General features: G+C 42.6%; 3 protein-coding genes across 4 annotated transcripts; 2 read left to right on the top strand and 1 right to left on the bottom strand.

Annotated features, from left to right (window-relative positions):
- The first annotated feature begins 667 nt into the window (after positions 1-667).
- LOC115742722 (AT-hook motif nuclear-localized protein 6-like) lies at positions 668-5621 on the top strand. The gene is made up of 5 exons (XM_030677173.2): positions 668-1755; positions 2366-2433; positions 3325-3456; positions 4440-4601; positions 5022-5621. Exons 1-5 carry the CDS (start codon positions 1401-1403, stop codon positions 5286-5288), a joined length of 984 nt encoding a protein of 327 aa, XP_030533033.1. The 5' UTR covers positions 668-1400; the 3' UTR covers positions 5289-5621.
- Positions 5622-12099: 6478 nt separating this feature from the next.
- Positions 12100-13496, top strand: LOC115742642 (protein EXORDIUM-like 3). The gene has a single exon (XM_030677055.2). The coding sequence runs from the start codon at positions 12179-12181 to the stop codon at positions 13220-13222; it is 1044 nt and encodes a 347-aa protein (XP_030532915.1). The 5' UTR covers positions 12100-12178; the 3' UTR covers positions 13223-13496.
- Positions 13497-17719: 4223 nt separating this feature from the next.
- LOC115742643 (protein LPA2) lies at positions 17720-20330 on the bottom strand. Of its 2 annotated transcripts, XM_048271884.1 has the most exons (3): positions 19832-20330; positions 18579-18636; positions 17933-18059 (listed from the first exon to the last, which is right to left on the bottom strand). In XM_048271884.1, exons 1-2 carry the CDS (start codon positions 20271-20273, stop codon positions 18596-18598), a joined length of 483 nt encoding a protein of 160 aa, XP_048127841.1. In that variant the 5' UTR covers positions 20274-20330; the 3' UTR covers positions 17933-18059; positions 18579-18595. The 2 variants fall into 2 exon arrangements, with proteins under 2 accessions (XP_030532916.1, XP_048127841.1); XM_030677056.2 differs by lacking the exon at positions 18579-18636 and having other exon boundaries at positions 17720-18059; positions 19832-20326.
- Between the last annotated feature and the right edge of the window lie 234 nt (positions 20331-20564).

Raw genomic sequence — 20564 nt, 5'->3', positions numbered from 1 at the left:
GTCGATAGTTACTTCCGTACACTCTATTCCTAGACCCATGAGTTGGCTTTTCGGTAAATGCTCTTTTTATCCTTTGGAAGATTTGATTCGCAGACTTATCTACTCTGCTTATTTGTCGGTGTAACATACCGGTCTCGTTGTGCCACTGATGTTTGGTTCAGTCAAGCATTGGTCACGTCATATTGTTGGCCATCGATTCGTGTTTATTCTGGGGCTTTTAATAACATATCTGATTTGTATCCGAAGCCCAGGCCGATTTTTTAGCATCAACACTGGCCGATTGAATCTACGGTCGTCCTTGACACCATCCATGCAGACGGGCTCCATGCAAGTATGGTCCCTCGTTCGTGGCTCTGAAACTGAGAATGAGACAACCTAAGATGCAGAGCAGCTTGTCGAAAGATTCACGGCATGCTACTCTACCCACTGACCCGCCACAGTGGCATCCACCGTAAATATCGGGGAACGAGAGGGCTTTTGGGGATACCCTGAACCTAGTCAACTTTAGTTTAACTAAAAAGACAAAGAAGATGTCAGTAGTTGGAAGAATAGGCATGGCTCTGGCGTTAGCTTTACAGCTTTGTATATATTTCTTTAAGCGTGCATAAATAAATAAAGGGGTTAGTTTTTTAAAAAATTGCAAAAAAAAAAAAGTGGTTTTCTTTACCCAATTTGCAATATTATTTAATGTTCAAATTTATTAGCCCTTCCATTTATTTGATTACCTTTATTAAACTTCCAAGACGGACGTGAAGCATTTTCTTAACTGTAGTTTATACTTTTGATTTTGCAATTAAATAAACAATAATAAATTACCAATTTTGTTCACCCCATTTCTTAATGAATTTTATTTTTTTCCCAATTTCTACCTTATTTATTCATGCTTCTGTTCATGCTGAAACCCCCCCAATTTTTCAGAGCTTCTGGGGAAAATCTGGTTTCGTCACAGGGGTCCGAGAAATTTTTCTCGCTATTTTCTGGTACCCTTTTGATAATTTTCGTGCAGTCAAGCTTCAGCAGGGGTGACTGTTAATTTTTCCAAGAGCTGTGGAGGTTTGTCTCCCAGGACACTGGACTGTGTCTGCTGCAGTGAGTAAACCCTGTTTTTAGAAACTTTTTTGCACGCAGGTTCTTCAGAGAGGGGTCTTTTGGGGTTCATTTGAAGGTGAAACTTTTTTACAGCAGTGTGATTCTCTCTTGGTTGCATGGTTTTTGTTAAATCTGTAATTGTGCTTGATCTTTTGATTTAAGGTCTCTGTTTTCTAATCTGGGTGTCTTTTGTGTAATGCGTTATTCTTGTTGAGATCAAACTGAAGAAAAATTCAAACTGTAGTAATTTTAGTTTCAAGCTTTAGGGTTTCTAGGGTTTTAGGTACTTGTCAAGTTTTCCTGTATGTGATATGGAGGGTAAAGAGGATGTTACTTCTGGGGTTACACTGAAGGGGGATGAAGCTCCAGAAAAATTTAGCGTAACTCCTCCACTAAATGAACGTCCGGGACAAGTTGATGGACCCACAATGGTGGCAGCTCCGCCTGCTTTGACCGTGACACCGGTCAGCACGGCCACTCCGAGCACAGAAGTAAAGAAGAAAAGAGGGAGGCCTAGGAAATATGGGCCTGATGGGGTGGCGTTGTCGCCTATGCCAATTTCCGCTTCAATTCCGCTGACCGGAGAGTACTCAGCATGGCAACGGGGTAGAGGGCGGCCAATTGACTCCATGAAGAAGAAACATAAGTTTGAGTTTGAGAGCCCAGGTAAGTTAATGCAGAGTTTTGGATGTTGACCATTAGTACAGGATCACTGCTGTTGTAAATTCTTTTGTTTTTTTGCAACTAAGAACGATTCTGGTTTAGTTTGTTAGAGTGATCCTAACTTTGAGAAAATAGAAGTTTAAAGTAGCAACACCGAACACCGAATATAATGTGCATTGTAAGTTCCTTCTCGTATCTGGGGCTACTAAATAAAATGGTAGCATGCAAGACTTTGGAGGTTTTAGCAATGTAATGAATATTTCAGAGTAGACAGAAAAAATATGGCGTAGGCTACGCTTGCCAGTGAAAGCAATTGACTAGCCCTTCGAATTCGTGTAATTTTGTTAATTGGCTAGTTCTGAATTACTGTTGAGATTGAGGTCAGAAGTCATTGAATTTCCATGGTATTCACAAATAGAAAATCATCTGAGCAAGCCGAGGTAATAGGGGTAAATAAGTAAATTCTGTCGAGGCAGGAGATAGTTTAGCTTATTGTTGTGGTTGCAGAAACCGTTTGTAAAATTACTTGTGACTTTTCATAATATGATATTTCACTATGTAAATATAGATTATTTGATTGATAGCAATTTCCATAAAGCGTCTTATTTTGTAGGTGACAAGATTGCCTACTTTGTTGGTGCCAATTTCACACCTCATGTGCTTACTGTCAATCCTGGGGAGGTACGTTTTGACAGAAAAAAAAAAAGTCTAATAGACTGGAGTGAGCTATAGTAGCTGGTTCCACTACAGCACAGAATGTTGCTCTCTTTAGGTTCTCTAAGAGACATGTGAATTACATGGCATATTCACTATCTTCCCAGCAGATGAGAATATGTTCTGTGTAAGAATCTCGGCACCGTTCTTATGATTACCTAACAATGATAGGTTTTCTAATCTTCAAATCCAAAAACAAAGTGGTATTCCCTCTTGGTGATCTATGATTGTTAAATGATACAATCGAGTATGCCGGATGTGCTTTTGTAGAAACCTATTGGTATTGGCTATATTTAAGTTGTGAATGGACAAAAGGCCGAACATTTGGGTCTTCTTTTTGCTTGAAATGGCAGATCATGCAATGCCTGGGAAGGAAGGTGATTGCAGAGGTTTCGCTTCTTCTTTCTCTATGTGTGTGTGTGTGTGTGTGTATAAAATCTTCTGCTTGGGAATATAACAAAGAGCCTTGTGAAGGGTAATGATTGGATTATACTACCTTTGCTTTAATTGGAGCATTTTCTGACATTCAGAAAAATGTAAAGGCTGATTTCATGAGTAAAAGTTCTTTTACTGGACATGTTTACTCAAACTCAAAGGTATTCAACCACACAAATCTTCGCAGTTGGCCGGCATATTGCCTTTGTCCTAGAAGAATGACCTTCCATAATCCATCTTTTGAAACTCTTCACAAGTAAATTCTCAGAGCTTTGAGCTTTGAGCATTAAGAGACTTAATCTACTTAAGTTGGGTTTTTTGCTTTCTTTCAATTCAATAAGAAACTTCCAATAAGAGAACCAGCGGCTTTCTTTTGGCTTAGTTTTTATTATTTATTGTCAATGTCTGTTTCTACCTCTGCAGGATGTTACTATGAAAGTTATGTCATTCTCTCAGCAAGGATCTCGAGCTATTTGCATTCTTTCTGCAAATGGTACGATATCAAATGTGACACTTCGTCAGCCAACTTCCTCTGGGGGCACTTTGACATATGAGGTCTGGTCCACTTATGCCTCCTTGACTTGAGCTAATTAAATGGATAGCAGTGAATTGAGATGTACTTTTCATGCTGCTTACCATGTAGTTGATTTCTTGCTTTGCATCATTGGGTCAAGATATCCCTTTACAATGGAAAACCTTGGGCAACGAGTTATTGCTCCTATGATGCAAACGATAGACCTCGAGATTGTTTAAGGATTTGAGATCGATCAGTTATGGACCAATTTTGAGAGTTGTGCAGAGTTTTAATTAACTAAAATCTTCATTCAACCCTAGAACAAGGAATTATTTTGAAAGGAGGTGATTGAGCATCAAGATTCCATTTGCTTTGAAACATCCATATGATCTATGTCCGAAATATTTAGGGAGGAACATGAATGCTCTCCCAAGCTTGTTTTCTTGCTAAACTTCCCCCTAATGTGGCTTCACAATTTGAAAGCAGCGCCGTCAGAAAACTGGGGAAAAAGAAAGAGGCTTAATAGAGACATTTGGAATGAAAAGGAAGGATAGAAATGGAACTGGCTTCCTGTAACGTGTGCTAAGGAGTAGACACATAAATTGATGCAACCCGCAGATTGGAGTGCGGCGGACAGATGCATAGAGAGAGATTCTAATATTAGGGAAAAGAAAAGAGAATAAAAGTGCCTTACCAAAAAAAAAAAAAAAAAGAGAATAAAAGTGAATGAATTCAGGGTGTGATCGTGATGTTTCCGACTATGATACGTAGTGTGTAGATATCTTGTTAATCTACATTCACTATAATGACCTTCTGTCGGTAATGGTGGAATTTTGTTTTTCCCCTGAGAAAAACTATTGTTGGGAAGGAAAATGAACGAACTGCGTATGATGGATCGTCATAAATGACAATCCCTTCATGGATTTTAACAGCTGAAATTATCTTGCTAGATCTTCTAAGTGCTGAGATTGAAAATCCAGTCCTTGCTTAACAGAGCTCACAGGCTTTTGTCCTTTACCTGCAGGGGCGGTTTGAGATACTATCGCTTTCTGGGTCATATATGCCAATTGAGAGTGGAGGAACAATGAGCAGATCTGGTGGGATGAGCGTCTCTTTGGCGGGACCAGATGGTCGCGTTGTTGGGGGTGGGCTGGCTGGTTTGTTGGTAGCTGCTGGTCCTGTGCAGGTGAATGCCAGCCCTATTAAGCGTCTTTGCTGCGCTGCTAGATTAATGTGATTCAAAGAGTAGCGACGGTCTTGATTTTTAGAAACCATTTGACGGCGAGTTGCCTTAATTTGCTTTCTGGAGGTATATGAAAGTGACAGGACCATTTAAGAAAGGAGAGAGGGAAAATATTGGCCTCCGCTGGTTAAAAACTGTAGCTTTAGGAAAAAGGAAAAAGGGAAAGAGGCTTACAGAGATGTGGACGTATATGAGTGTAAGCAAAATGCGTGACCTCATCAACTCATGGCTATTCAAACTAACTCCAAAAAGCACAATTTTTTAGAATTTCTCTATGACGGTTAATCGAAATAGGTGTGTGAGGTCCTTTATGGCGAAAGGTTTCTCTGTATACCAAGTTCACTGATGGTCTCCGATTTTCAGGTCGTTGTGGGCAGTTTCCTTCCGGGTCACCAGCTGGAACAGAAACCTAAGAAGCAGAGAGTTGAGCTTCCGCCGACGCTGTCCCCGACTATTACGAATCTTAACAGAAGAGAAGAAATAGTCGGAAGTTATGGTGGAGGTCAGCCGATTGTCACGACAACTTCCGGCTTTAATGGAGAGAATGCGGTTCCTGTCCAAGATTTGAGGAATCCAATGACGGAGAATAGAGTCTCTTTCACTGTCGAAGAGTCTAACGGCCTTAGTTAGCTAATTCCCGGCAACTCCCTGATCCATGCCGGTGACTTCCTCACATTGTGTCTCCTCATATCTTCTTTCATTAATTTCTGTGTTGCTCAGCCCTCGTTAGCATTGATGCTGAGCACATATTATGTCTGACAAGTTAGGGGGTGACCCGGTGTAGCTGCGAGTATTAGGTAGGATTTCCATTAGGCTTGCAACTCCTCTTCGTTGTGGTGTTGCTCGGGGTTTACCATTTTTATCGACATTGTGTTTTTATGTCTTCAACAGATTCATGTAGTTCGGGACAAGGATATTCGTTCAGCGACCTCTATACATTAAATCTGCTTTGCGTTTCGATTTCATCCTAATCCTTTGGTTTTGCTATAAGTTGTGGAGTAATGCTGACGGCTGAAACAGTTGCTTTAAACATATTATGTCTTGAGGTTTCATCTTCATTTCCTCACCGGAACTTCAAAGACAGACTCGAAGCTCTTCATTTGACAAGAAGAATTTGAGCCCTGAAGAAAATGGACGAGGGAAAACAGAGGTTAGTACTCTGCATCCATGAATGAATCGAGGTCAACCATGCTCTGCTCTGCCTAGCTGGTACACCTAACCGCGCATCATCGACGCAAACAAACATAATCATACAGACGAGGTATTTGCAGCCAGGAAAGATCGATTTGGGTGTGGTTCCGTTTAAAGATTGCTGTCCCTCGTGTCTCTAACAGGCATTTGCTGCGTTCCCGCAACGAGCAGACATGCTAATCCGTCCTCAACGGTTCAAAACTGGCGGCAAATGCGACTGCATCTAATAGACTTGAGTGAGACCTGTATAGAAAAGCTCGCTGTACTCTGCTGAATGCTCTGTTTAGGTTCGCTAAAGAGACACGAATTAGATTACGCATTTTTTTAATCGTCCTAACAGTGTCCTAAAATTACTTCGAAATGCATTCCCAAACGCACTCGTCCCTCAGGCAATGGGGTCGGATTCGGGACGCAACGCGACGCGACCTCGGCTCGATCCCATAAATTTCTTTTCTAGGCAAACAGAGAAACTGGGGAGAAGCAAAAGAGTACCCTGTCCTGGTGGAGACATAACCCACGCCGGATCAAATCTGAGAAAGCGAGACGCGCTTATGGGACCAATCTCAATTTGCTATTGCCGAGACAAAGGACAAACAATATCTTCAAAACAGCAGCAACAAGTCAGGAAAGTGACCAAATCCCTTGCCTCATTGTGACCCAGAACATGATAAATGAGCTCCCATGACCAAGAAACATCCACTTGCTTTCGACCTGTTTTTTTTTTTCATGTCGATAGCAGATCTATCTTTCATATAATAAAAGAATCTGAACGCATCAGTAACTGATATTTCTCGTAAATTTTCACGCCAACAAGTGAAAAATTGATGTCTGGCTCTCATGTTCTTCATATGACGAATGAAGAAAAAATTCGAAAAAACATCAAGATAAAAGTAAAAATTGTCCAGGCCAGCGTCGGCCGTGCCACGTAGGGTGATTGACGTCCACACCAGCAATTTCTGGCCAAAATTGACTGGTAGACTCAATTGGTAAATCGTAAAATGGTTTAGGACTTAACGGGACGAAATATAATTATTATTTTTTCCAACCTAGAGTTTCCCCTCCTCCCAAAAAAGCGCTGCCCAACCCCCTCCTTCTCTAGGGACTTTTTCGAGGGAGAGCGTTTGTTTTCCAATATCTATGTGTCCTCGTCATTTTTCAAGACTCCTTCATTGATTTTGCGGATGACCTCGTCGACTTCCTTTATGTGGGAAGTTTGAAGTGCGAGCGCCTCGAAAGAATCAGAATATGCTATTCTAAATGTGCTCGTTCGCTTCGGTTTCGGTGCTCGCTTCATATAGTTGAGCGCGAGTACACTATTGTTCAACAGTCATCTTATTTGAAAGTGATTTTGCTATCAATTGACATCTCTTTTGCATATTTTCTCTCCCAATATAGAGTTAGATTTGTTTTTGGGCGTTTTTCTATTCCGATAGAGAAATAAATTTGCAATATACAAGGCATTTTCTGTGCTTTTTTCAACGGTATTGTTATTGTCTCTATATGGTGATAGTGTTGGGGACGTCGAACCTGGACGCGTGCTGCCTTTTCACATAAAAAGTTTACTGTGAAAATATCTGTGCCAGTACAACCATTGATTGGGGGTCCATTACAAATGGATTGCTCTGTAATTCAGGAGGAAGTCCCGGTCGGGTAACAAAAGTGAAAACGAGCACCGTAACGTGAATTGCCTGATTGCATTGTTTTGAGTGATGGGGGCATGAGATGATGCCTTCTTTCGGTGGCTTTTCTCTCCAAAAGTGATTCATTGGGCAAAGGGCAAATTCATGCCAAAGCCAAAGCTCGTCGCAATCACAGCACCAAGAATAGTCCAAGCAAGGAGAGATTTTCAAGTTAACGTCCAACACAGACTTGTAATCGACCGATATTGCAAATTGACCATCTGCATCGATCTGCTAGGGAGACATGGAAACGAGGTTTTCACTAACCGCTCCGTTTGTTTTGTAAAAAATGAAACATTTTTGAAAAAAAAAATATTTTTCAGGAAAATAATTATATTTTTTTCGTGTTTGGCTGAAGCCTAAAAAATGAGCTGAAAAATACTTTGCGTCGCTTGACATGGGAATTTCTGATTGGATTTTCAAAAATAAACACATACAATTCGGGCGTCAATAACTTATGCTTGGCCAGTCGGGGAACCAAACATGAGCACTAGAGTCCCGAGTTCGACCTCGATAGACCTTGACACAAGTGCGGCATCGATGGAACAAAGCACGGGCATCAAGGTCCCGAGCTCGATGTTGGGGATCCGAGCTCGGGTACCGGGATCTCGTGCTCGACCTTTGTGGACCCGGGCTTGGGCGTCGGGATTTCGGGCTCGATTACAATAGACCTAGGTGTGGCCGTTGAGGATCCGGGCACGGGCATCGAGGTTCCAAGCTCGGGTGCCAAGGATTCGAGAATCAGAATTCGGGTTTTCGTGTCGTAGCGTAGATTTCGGGTCCAAGCATCGATATCTAGTCGGTAGTCACGTTTTGAAAATTATTTTTAAAAAGAAAATCATTTTTTTTTTTGGATTTACACATATATTTTTTGTTGATTAAAGAAACATTACCCGTAACTCATTATTTAAACGAGTTAAATATCAAAAAATGAGAAAAATATTTTCAACGAAATAAATGGAACTTAAAACAAAAAAGATCACCGAGTCGGTATCGCTCCACCGGAGATATAATATAGCAACGAAGGGCCAGAGGAAAGTGAGCAAATGCATTGCCACGCAGGATATACAACGTGGCAATCCATTTTGACACGTACGAACACAGTCATTTTGCGCATTGATTAGCCAATGCCTAATCATGGCATCGAACGGTGAAAAAGTTGTATCCTGGCCCTGGACCTGGTCCTGTAAGTGTGTTATATAATGGGCGACAGCTGACACAGATGCCCTGCCCTGCCCTGCCCTGCACTGTACAGCTTGCTTTGATGTTTTTCTCCAACTACTGCTGCGCCCCACGACTTTTTCCGGCTCTCCTTTCAAACTCTTTTGTCAGAAGGGCCTCCACACGCATCGGCTTGTAGTGAAAGTTTGGCCGTGTTTGGCTCGATTCGGGTCAAATTCCCAAATGTAAGCGCAAGGAACTTCGTTTGTCAACTCCTATACACAGTTTGCCCGGACGACCCTACAGTGACTGTTGCCTAATATATCTTGTGGCAATACCTGCTCGAGAAAGGTTTTCCGGGATAGGAATGCTAAACAGGAAAAAAAAAAAAAAGGCCCAGCAACCCTAGTTTTGAGGACGGTCCTGGTGCGGGGAGGACAACCGGAATAAGAACCGACCTTTTTGATCTAATTTTCGATTTCGGGGTTAGAATTGGCTTATCTTGACATCGATCACCTCTGATCACCACTCACTCTTATGCTGGAGAAAGACGCCCAAACTCAAGGGTATCGATGTAATTCGAGGCAAGGCAAAGTTTAGGCTATTTTACAGACAAATCAAGCCGAAGAACAGGGGCACCAGAAGATCCCCCACATTTTCACATACCTCAATTTGGAAAAGATAAGATTAGTTTATTAAATGGTATGTGTAATCAATTTGTTATTTTTGGTTATTGCACATGATCTACTTATTTAAAAGCCTAATCACGTTCCTTAGTATCCTTGTTTTGCTATCTGATTTAATGTAATTAGCATCGTTCTTTAGAAAATAAAATGCCTTTGCCCTTGGAATGTGAGATTTTGAGAAATCGGGTAGAGGGAGATCGCATGAATATAAAGTGCATACATGAATTGATTTTAAGCGATGTCGGGCAATATGTTAGCACTTTGTTTAACGTGCAAGCCGAATTAGGAGAGATGTGTACGTATATGCACGAAAGGTATAGTATTGGCTCCAACAACATGTTGGAAAGTAGGAAGATAAATATAGGTTTGAAAAGATTTGAACTCAGATAGACCAACGTAATCGTTCTAAAAGTTTTAAAAGGTGCCTTTGTTTCACGAAAAAAAAATCAAGATTCGAAAAATATTTTCCGAAAAAATAATCACTTATATCCCTTAAAAATTCGAAATGAAAAATATTTTCAATGCCCGCGAAATCGGCATAAATTATTATCGATAATGAAAACACTTCTTGTTAAGTAATTTTGCGAAGCAATATCACCAATTGTTTTTCGAAAAATATATTTTTTTAAATTTTAAAATTTTCGTGAAACGGATGCATCATAAATTTTATAGATGGATATTGATCACATGAATACAACAATATATAAAGTCAGTAATCAAGCATATGGGATTAGCATTTCAATGGGGAAAGGTAAGAAAGTTTGATATGTGAGCTTTAATTATTGACAATAGTTTGATATGTGAACTTTAATTATTGACAATGTGGGACTGCAATTGAGATGACTTGTTGGCAATGAGCTCCACCTATCTTTATTGATTGGATTATCGTCCTAGCCCCGATTCCTTTAACTTTGGTTGGGTTCATATCGATCGATCCGCAATTATTGCTTGTTGCTGTCAAATGCACATTCTCCCACCTCCCATAAATCAAAGCAATCCATGAACAGATGGACTAATGAAGTTATGCGTGGAATGGATTTAACGCAAATGATAATCATTTTATTTATTTTAAAAAAATTTGAAATAAAAATTCATTTAATACCGTAATTTCAATTTTTTATTTCTGAAATAAAATTTTAATCTAAAAATAAAATTGAAATAGAAATAAGAAGTAGAAATGTTTTAATTTTTTTTTATTTCTAGAAGAAAAATGGAAATAAAAGCTCTTCTTATGTTCGTTCCCCGGTAGCCATCCGCTGGTCGTCGGTCGCCGGCCGCCTTCCCCCTGTTGTCGATCCCCTTCCACCATTTGCTATCCCTCGGCCGCCATTGCCGGCACCTTGCCACCGGCCATTGGTCGCCGATCAACGCGGAAGTTTAATATTGTTATCAAATGAATTTCTGCTCTGAAAATAAAAATTTTGTATCGTTTTTAAATGCATCTCTCTGCTAAGAAACTCCTTCATAGAATAGAAAAAAAGAAAAAGAAATTATTTTTGGCTAGTGAGTGTGGAACAGAATGGTTATCATTGGTACCCTAAGCCACTAAATGTAAGAAGTAATATGTTTTGAACTTTCAACAGCGATAGATGTAAATATCTCGTGATGGGAGGAAGCTGAAACAAAAAACTAACTCTTAGCCTAGGAGTATGATATAAAGAAACTCCGTACTAAAATCCTATTGACAATTTGGATATGTCGCCCGTGCTTTTCAACAGTTCAATTCGTAATTTACGGTGGTAAATCGTTCGAGACATTCTAAAATGGTGGATCGAGAAAAACTTTGGCAAACACGGACACTCGAAATTAATCCTAGCTAAAGCGACGAGTTATGTAAACCACGGCGACAACCCCGTCAGTTTCTAGTGGTTTCCATGCAACCGTGATACCTTAACATCAAGCCACTGCTAAGCAGACAAGAATCTGCATTCCCCCCAAAACTTCGAACACAAATTCTGGCAAGAGGAATTGAAGGTTGCTCCCCTGTTCCCCTCTGTTTTTTTTTTTTTTTTTCCCACCCGTTTCGATTGGCTCCTCCATACTTTGTCGTCGTCAAGCAAGAGAACAAAAGGGGGGGATTGGACTCGTAATTGCCTCTTCTCTGGATCATATAATGCTTAGACCATCAAGGAGAAATTATGCAACGCCGACAGTAGACGCCACCCTCTTCGAGGTGGCCTAACTACGGCCATGGAGGTACGACAACGACACGAATTCGACAATGTTGGGCGATCGACCCACATGGGAACCGACCCCTCTTGCGTCCGTCGCCGGTCCCCCGGGGAACAAAACACGAACGAGGAAAGGAAAAAATGTCGCCCGAATTCCCCGAACTACCCCTCCTCCAATCCTATGATTTTCCCGCGCAAAAAGAAACAAAAAAAGAAAAAGGAAAAAAAAGCGACCCCTCCTTGATCAGATTGATCGTTCCGATGGCGACGATTGCCATCATGGTCGTTCCTGGCCCCCACACGGTAGGCCCCGCGCCCCACGCCCCCACCTCTTCCCCAACCCTTTCTATTCCACTCTTTTTAAGAATCTATCTGTCCTCCATTACCCGCAAATCAATGCCTCCTCATATAACCAATAATAAAAAAAGAAAAAAAAAAAAGCACTTGCTTACAAAAAGCAAGTCCGAAATATTTGAAAAAACATGTCGTTTTTAGATTTTTTTTTTTCCTCTTCCACTTCGGACACATATAAAAACAAACTAGTAATACTCGAACGACACTCCACTTGGCTTCCCTCATCTTCTTCTTCTTCGTCTACTTAACCCCCGAAACCAACCCAGTCTCCCACTAAAATGCGCCTGTCGCGTGACGTCCGGCGGCCGGCGCTGCTTCTTCCGGCGATTCTCGTCCACACCCTCCTCGCCCTTCTCCTCCTCCCTGCGCCCTCCGATGCATGGCGGCCCTGGCCCCACCTGAAGCCCAACGCCTCCGATATCTTCGGCGATTCTAAGAAGTACGAGGGCTCGTCCGAGTTCGTGAAGCTGAAGTACCACATGGGCCCGGTCCTCACGGCCAACATCACCGTCCACACCATCTGGTACGGCGCCTGGCCCAAGGCCCACAAGAAGGTCATCCGCGAGTTCATCAACTCCATCTCCGCCACCGACGTCAAGCGGCCCTCCGTGGCCGGGTGGTGGAGGACGGTCCAGATGTACACGGACCAGACCGGGGAGAACATCTCCCGGGCCGTCCTGCTCGGCGAGGAGAAGAACGACCGGTTCTATTCCCACGGCAAGTCGCTCACGAGGCTGTCCGTACAGTCGGTGATCAAGAGCGCCGTCACGGCCAGGACGAGGCCGCTCCCGATCAACCCCAAGAGCGGGCTGTACCTGCTGCTCACCTCCGCCGACGTGTACGTCCAGGATTTCTGCAACAACGTGTGTGGTTTCCACTACTTCACCTTCCCGTCCATCGTGGGGTACACGCTCCCGTACGCGTGGGTGGGCAACAGCGCCAAGCTCTGCCCGGGCGTGTGCGCGTACCCGTTCGCGGTGCCCGACTACATACCTGGGCTGAAGCCGCTGAGGGCCCCGAACGGCGACGCCGGCGTGGACGGAATGGTGAGCGTGATCGGGCACGAGATGGCCGAGCTGGCGACGAACCCGCTGGCCAACGCCTGGTACGCGGGCCAGGACCCGAGCTTCCCGGTGGAGATCGCGGACCTGTGCGAGGGGATCTACGGGACCGGGGGCGGGGGGTCCTACACGGGGCAGATGCTGGAGGACGGGGATGGGGCCACGTATAACATGAAGGGGATCCGACGGAAGTTCCTGGTCCAGTGGGTGTGGAACCATGTGGTCAGCTACTGCACTGGCCCGAACGCCCTCGATCAGTAGTGATCTCTTCCCCTTTTGATTTTTGGTCTTTTGGTCGTTTGTTTTCTTCTGGGTTTTGGAGGGTTCCCTCTTCCTTCCTTTCAAATTCGAAAAAACTTCTAAGTGGGTATTACTATTATCCATTTTGCTTTGGATTCTTGTGGGGAGGTGTTCTGGGTCTGCTCTGCTCTCGTAATGAATGATTAGTTGTGGTAGTTAAGTCTGTTAAATATGTAATAAGAATCGTATACTGTCCTCGTATACAAAAAGGAAAGTCTTTCGTCTTTTATTGGGACGGCGGTTGTTTAATGGTTTGATTTGGGCATTGAAGAGAGACAGTGGGAGTGGGTCGAGCAATGAAGGAAGCACGCAAACATTTGGTGTGGAAGCAGCACAGCAACCCATCCAATTCAATTCGATCTTTCCGCTTCAAATTTGAATGTTATTACACGGTACTTGGTACTACTGCCTTGGCCAGCTCCGAAAAAACGTCGTGGTTGGGTTGGGGGAGGGTGTTTAATTAGGCACGTGAAAGAAACTGTCCCAGCTTTCAATACATGAAATGGACCTGATGCAAAAGTTCGCTTCCCATTTCTTTGCTACTTAAACTATGGAAATTTTAGGCTAGACAAGAGCATCGAAAACTACCTTGTAAATTTCAGCCTCGAAAGGAATCGTGCGCTTCGCCATTGTCGTGTCCTCCGTTCGGTCCGTCCGATATTCCCATGTTAATGTCAGCGGACATGTACATCGGCTATTTCTGAAGTTGTAACGTCAGGAGTCATGTGGCCATTTTATCAGAATCCGTATGGATCGATTGGTCCGCAACAGGAAATGTCACGTGCTGAAAAATGGGTGCTCTGTCAATTATGGACAGGAGGAGTCAGTTTTCCTTTTTTTTTTTTTTTTTTTTTTTCAGGCAGTAACTGAAGTAGAATTAATCTTTTGATTAAAAACAGAATCTGATTCTTACAAAAAAAAACAAGAAAAAAAGATTGCGTTGACGAGTGAAATCTATGTAGCACATTCAAAACCTACTCCAACCTCTCGTGCGATAAATACACAATTGAGATTTTTTAACGGGTGATTATAAAAATTATTCTTAAACTTTGGTGCAACGTGTGATTTCAATCTTAAATTTTTAATAATTTCGAATATGATTTTCGAACTTTAGTCAATGCGTAATATCATTTTTTAATTTTTAATTTATTCAATATAATATTTTAACTTTTGGTAAATGTAGAATTTAGTTCACTTGAAAATATTCAATATTGGAAACAGGGAAGAGGAAAAAAAGGACAAAAGAGACTGAGGGGACGCTACGTAGAGGCCGAATTTTGCAAAAAACCTTGGGCGGCACGTTCGATTAAAATCTCTGAGGAGGATGGGACCCATTTGTCAATTACGTCCTTTCTCTTTTCTTTTGCTCAGGTCACTTTTTAGGAAATGCAGCCACGAAAAAGAATGTGTGTGATGGGACCCCCACTTCCGCTTTCCAAAATATCAAAGTTTGAAAAAAAATCCCACACTTAGATGAAAATTGTCCAAACGACAAACCATCATGTCGGAAAACCAAAGGACTTTCGAAGATCTCAGACAAGCATTATTAATCTAATTCGAATGTTAACCACATTCCCGCATCGCTTCAGCCTTCAATGCATGGTTATAACACGTCTTGTACAAATAAATATAGCTTTCCTCCCCGTTATGGCTTGGATTTAAGTTTTGACGCCAAGAGTTCGAAACTAGCTCCAACCTCCGGATGTTTTAACACCGGCATTGCTTATTGAACAAGGGAGAAATCCAAAGTCTTTCTCTGGGCGTGATTCCCCCTTAATATTAAATGAAGGCCATTTGCCAGGGGGAAAAGTTAAGTCCTCGAACCGACAGAAACAACATCACGGCTCTTTCCTTAAAGCTCCACAAATCTTCAAGCCCAAGCTGCCAACATCGTTGCCACCGGAAAAAAAATCTCAGGCGTTGGACCGTGGAGAAAACCGGGGTGAGTGAATTTAGGCATTAAAAGTTGTGCATAAAGCATTCGACTTTTGCTGTTTAACGTTCCCAACTTTTCTATTTGTACCGAAGAGAGAGAGACAGAGAGAGAGCATAGGACTAATGCTGTTTGCTGTGTTCATATTGGGAAAGTTGCAAAGCTCGTCCCCATTCACCAGTGCCCAAGGTTCGATGCTTTTGGGACCAGATAAGACAATCATAAGCTCCAAAGTCTATTTCTCATGCGTGTGTTTCGCTTTAGCTTTGCACCAACAAAGCATCGAAACATCAGGAATGGAACTATGCCGCTTACTGCGAAACAGGGAAGAAGCCCTCCGAGACCTGCTGTCCGAAATGGACGACGAGGTCCCGAGGGTGGCTACTGGCTTGTCCACCAGTATTGTGCGCGAAGCAAAGAATCCCCGCGCCTCAACTTTCCTTTAGAGATTTGGATAAAGAACCCGGTGGTTGGTTAGCATCGTCGCGCGAGTTTTAATACCAAATCCGAGCAAGACGACGCGTGATTCGACCTCCGAAGACAATCATCCCCCTCATGGCAGGTGGGATCCTGCTAATCAGGAATAGGAGTCTCTTCCTTTAGATTACATTAGTTAATCTGCTCTAATGATTAACAAAATGCTTACAGTTGGCACCAGCTGAAAATCAGTAGCGGCGCCTGAATATTCGTCTTTTGACCTAGGAAAGCCCCTTCTGCGACTAAAAGAAATGGCTCTGCTTTTTCCCCCCCTCACTGACCCGACATCATTTCCTTGTTAAATGACCTTTTCAGTTGTTTAATCCAACGTCTGGAAGTGTGTAGGTTTCCCACTTGATATTTTCTGTTCAGACCAAAGGAAACATCCGATACTTTAAGACTGGCAGTCACATAGTCCCACTCGATGATCCACGTACCCACAACATTGATATGGTCAGAATACGATGGTTTGCGATCGCTTACATCTACCCCGTCATGGGTCATTAGGGACCAGACTTCTCGGTTATTCCCGGAATATGGGCATCGTTCATTTAGCAGCCGTAGCTCTCAGATGTTTTAAGGGCAGTTGATAAATTGGCTCCCAAGTGCTGTTGATAGTTTGGTATCTTTCGAAGAAAGCTAGAATGGGGGTGACCGAGCTATCGCTGCCTCTGCAATGCTTCTGCTATGTTGTATGGAGCTTCTCCATGGCATAGGAGCAATCTCATTCTTCCAGATACGCAAATCTTTGATCGGTCTGGACACCTCATTTTGTGCCAATATCGCGAACAATGTCTCAGACTTCGATCAAGACAGAACAGACATGACTGTACCCCGTGCAGTGCAGGTATGTCCAAGCAATAAAACGAACCATTCACTGGCTAGACAAAAGACACTGCATGCATCATCCCCTATAAAGTGGACTCCTATTTAACAGCATTAGAGAAAGGCAAAAAGGTAGGCACATCCTGTAGCTACGGTTCTTCCTTTCTTGCTCTTTCCCCTTTCGGTATTGGAATGGTATAAATAAGGTTACGTGAAAAGTGCCAAACATTGGGAACTACCGGGAGGAGTTAGGAACAGGAACAAGGAAAAGAGGCCGCGATCCACAAACTGACGCATGAGACTCACCTTTGACTTGGGTTGAGTTCCTGACGGGTAGTTTTTTTTTTTTTTTCGTTTTTAAGTGGAATGTTCAGGAGAGGTTCACCATGACATGGGGGGTATTTTTTTTCCCCCTTCCGAAAAGAATGAAATATGTGAAATGCACCTGATCAGGCAACAGGTATGCCTATAAGCTATAACTGAAAGGTTAGCAGGCATGTATATCCATCGTATATCCAACTGACATGGGAGGGAGAGCTGCTTTGGCTGTCTCCCAATCATGCTGTTACTTTGACCGCTAGGATAGGTGCTGTTATTAGCACAGCCTCGAATGAAGGGTCAGCAACGGATGTTATAATGTCCAACTAAAATTATCAGTGTCACCGACCCCGTATCAGGAGCTTCACGCCTTATTGATGCTCGGAGTTAAATATGGTCCTGAGACATTTCGAAGCTCTCTGGCTGGTATAACTTTTCAAGTTGGGTATTGTTAGCTAATTTGAGTTCGGTGCAATAATGGCGCAATTAGGTAACAATTACAAGGCTCAGTAACTGAAACGTGCTGAAAAAAACGATGATCTGTGCAAAGACCGGGCAGCTGGGTACACCTATTTAATTTGTTTATGCATCGTGCGTTAAGGGTACTTCTATCAGACTGATCCAGTTAACAAAGAGTGCCAACAAAATAACTAGATGACCTGTCTTGCTCGCCAATGATACCCAGATGGTCATGACCCGAGAAGCAGAAGAGTCACTTCAATTAACCCGCATCTTGGATGAGTCCAGCACTGCAGTATGATTTATGAGAGGCGAATGGACTAGGCCCAGCACTCAGAGATTGAGGATATGCGTGAGAGCCACGGACCTTGATTGAGCTAGAGTGAGTTCAGGCATCATCAAATAGCATGAATCACAAACGCTTAAAACTGATGATATGGCTAGGCTAGTGATCAAAATCACTATATGCAGTACAGTGTCCACCGCATGAAGTTGCTATCGCGCTGTCCAAAAACTATCTTTGCTCACAAGGCTCGTATCCAACATTTTAGAGGGAGGAATTCCAAATAAAATGAGGTGATGCATAGCCATAACTATTTACTGTCAGTCGTTTGTACAACCTGGAAGTATCAACTGGAACTCATTCTTCGGCTTCAAGATTTTCATTCTGTAGGTACTTCAGAACGCCGTATGCAACAGATCCAGCAACAAACAGGCCAACTGTCGGGGTAAAAGACGGATACAGATACTTCACGAAAAACTTATCCCACTCATCTGGTAAGAAGCCTGTACAGTCCAGAGAGAAGCATAAGGTTAGATTCACGAGCTGCATTTGAATGCTTCAGAACAATATCTCAGTAAGACTGGGGAAGTTGCACGTAGCAATTAGAGAGGAAAAGGTTGACTGCTTGTTACATGAAAAAGTCACCAAGAGTGACACATTCTTAAATAACCACTTTGCTAAAACACATGTTCAAGCGAGAATTCTAAGAAAGAAACGACTCCAAAAAGGTGAAACAAGAAATACGGCAAAGACAAAGGGCAGCATGAATGGGGCTTTGAGTAGCTTGGACTGTCACCAAGTTTCTTCCTTCAGATTTATATCAATGCAAATCTGAAAATCCACTAGTTCCCGAAGGCATGGAACAAGCTCACAGGTTAATAAATGTGAAGAAAGAAAAGAAAAGAAGCTCCAAGATATGTGCTACTAAACCTTCCAACCAAGATTATGCTACAGCATAGCAATTAAGGAAATGGGAGCATATGATTCAGACCAAGCACACCAACAGGAATCACTACTAACACCTCATATTCATGGACTTTTAAAGAATCATCAGCATGAACATGATAAATTGCTTCTTTCCTGTCATTCCAACGAAAGCACAATAGTTGAAAAGAAGAATATCCAGAGAAATTTAGAGGATAAAGGTGGTCACAGACACTGGCTAGTTAAACAATAGAAAGAGGTCGGTGTCACTGATAACAAGCTCATGCTAATCAAATCATGATGCCTGAATGCTTATCACACACTAATTTGGAAATTGTCTGGTAAGAAGTGCCCTTAAGACAGCAATTATGAGAAAAAAATTGAAATTAACAATCAAGACAGCCTGAAAATTGAAAGAGGATGCATTACAAGAAAATCATCCACCTCACATAGAAATGGCAACACTTCCAAGTGCATTTAATAAGTTTAAACAAGTTCCCTAAGAGCATTCTTTGTCATTTTCCAGTTGATTAAGCCAATGGAGCCAGTACATGCAATAAACTGGATCATGTTTAGCCGTTGTCCAGCTTCAGCAACATTGGCAAAGAAGCATGCGATCGTGCTGATGTCTTGTGTTAATTTTCACATTTATGAAATGGGCCAAAGCAGATGTAGAAGGGGAAATAATTGATTATAATCCATGCGTTGCACTTTCAACTCTCTTGACGGCCATTGAGAGCAGAAGAACTCTCAAAGAGGACTAAGATTAAGGTTCTGGCATATTCACCACGAACTAAGAGATCATTGGTTAGCCTTAGCTAGCAGATTCTTAACACTCAATATTGATTTATAACAATCACTCATAAGCTCACCATCTCTTTCTTTTTCTTCGGCTCAACGTCTCAGTCAATGCGTTCACTCGTTTCATTCATTTGGAGGTATTCATTGTAAGAAAGCAAATGCTGTATTGCCTATGGGTCTGGGGACACTTGATAAAGATCCCTAATTTTTTCTTATTCATTCAATAAAAGAAAATGTTGTATTACATTTCCTAAACATTCTCTACACCCCCTTATCAAGTGTAAAATCTTTAAGGAGGTCTTCACTTGTATAGTGACCTCTACTTATTCAATGGGAAACAGAACGTAGCATTTGATTACGAATCTAAGCTAAGCTTATGCCAATTGGACTTTATTCAGAAGTCTGCTTTGATAAACAAAGCGGCATGCTTCTCGCTTTGGGTCGTCCACTCTAATTTTGACTACATGCCTCTCTCTAACAGGGTATATCACCCAAACTCAAGGTCAATTTACTCGATCAAATTCAATTACATGATCGATTGAGTAATTACCGGAAGCCGCGAGAGCAATGCCCTCGACGAGGATGATTCCACCAAGACCTAACCAAGTAAGAAGGAACGCACTCTCGTTCCTCCCCTGCTCCTCCGCATTTCCCTCGTCCTCCTTCGAAAAGAACGCAGGCTTTTCGACCGGTGTCCGCCTAATGATCGACGCTCTCTCTCTCTTCCCTCCCTGTTTTATCTTGCTAGTAACCGCGGCGGAGGTCGATTTGCTCGACGACGAACGGCTCGAGCCAAATCCCAGCCCTGGCGACGCGGACTTCTTGGCCGGAGCTGCGACGGGGGACGGCTGGTCGGTCTCGGCGGTCGAATTCTCATCGCTCGACAGGTTTTGAGATTTGACGGCGAGCTTTCTTCTCGTGGCGAGAGAGAGGTGGAGACGATGACGGAGTTTGCTGGCGAAGCAAGGTGGAGAGCGGAGAGTTATCGCCATTTTCGTTTCGGTTTTTCGGTTGGTGGTGGGAGTTTTGTGGGAGTGGCTAAAGGTTTCGGATAATTACGATGCGCTCCCCAATAAGTTCGATAATGACACACTAGCCCCATAACTATGTGGATCATTTTTAGTTTTCGTCCATGATTTTGGCTGATTTGTTTAAACTTCCTGATCCTTTTGGCTGTTGACGCGTGGTTAACCCATTTGGATATCCCACAAGATTAATTTTGTTATTTGCCAAAAGATAAACTACGGTGGTAACTAACGTTGAATTTAAGAAATTTAAGCCAC

Source organism: Rhodamnia argentea, chromosome 10 (genome assembly GCF_020921035.1).
Source record: "Rhodamnia argentea isolate NSW1041297 chromosome 10, ASM2092103v1, whole genome shotgun sequence".
Lineage (NCBI taxonomy): Eukaryota > Viridiplantae > Streptophyta > Magnoliopsida > Myrtales > Myrtaceae > Rhodamnia > Rhodamnia argentea.
The sequence above is the reverse complement of the archived record's forward strand: the minus strand, read 5'-3'. Positions and strand labels throughout refer to the sequence as shown.

Bases quoted from the DNA above. Each gene is read 5' to 3' on its own strand.
- LOC115742722 (XM_030677173.2), top strand. From the start codon at position 1,401: ATGGAGGGTAAAGAGGATGTTACTTCTGGGGTTACACTGAAGGGGGAT. The intron at 1,756-2,365 runs GTAAGTTAATGC...CTTATTTTGTAG, and splicing joins GTTTGAGTTTGAGAGCCCAG to GTGACAAGATTGCCTACTTT. The intron at 3,457-4,439 runs GTCTGGTCCACT...CTTTACCTGCAG, and splicing joins GGGGCACTTTGACATATGAG to GGGCGGTTTGAGATACTATC.
- LOC115742642 (XM_030677055.2), top strand. From the start codon at position 12,179: ATGCGCCTGTCGCGTGACGTCCGGCGGCCGGCGCTGCTTCTTCCGGCG.
- LOC115742643 (XM_030677056.2), bottom strand. From the start codon at position 20,273: ATGGCGATAACTCTCCGCTCTCCACCTTGCTTCGCCAGCAAACTCCGT. The intron at 18,060-19,831 runs GTAATTACTCAA...TGGACTGTACAG, and splicing joins CATTGCTCTCGCGGCTTCCG to GCTTCTTACCAGATGAGTGG.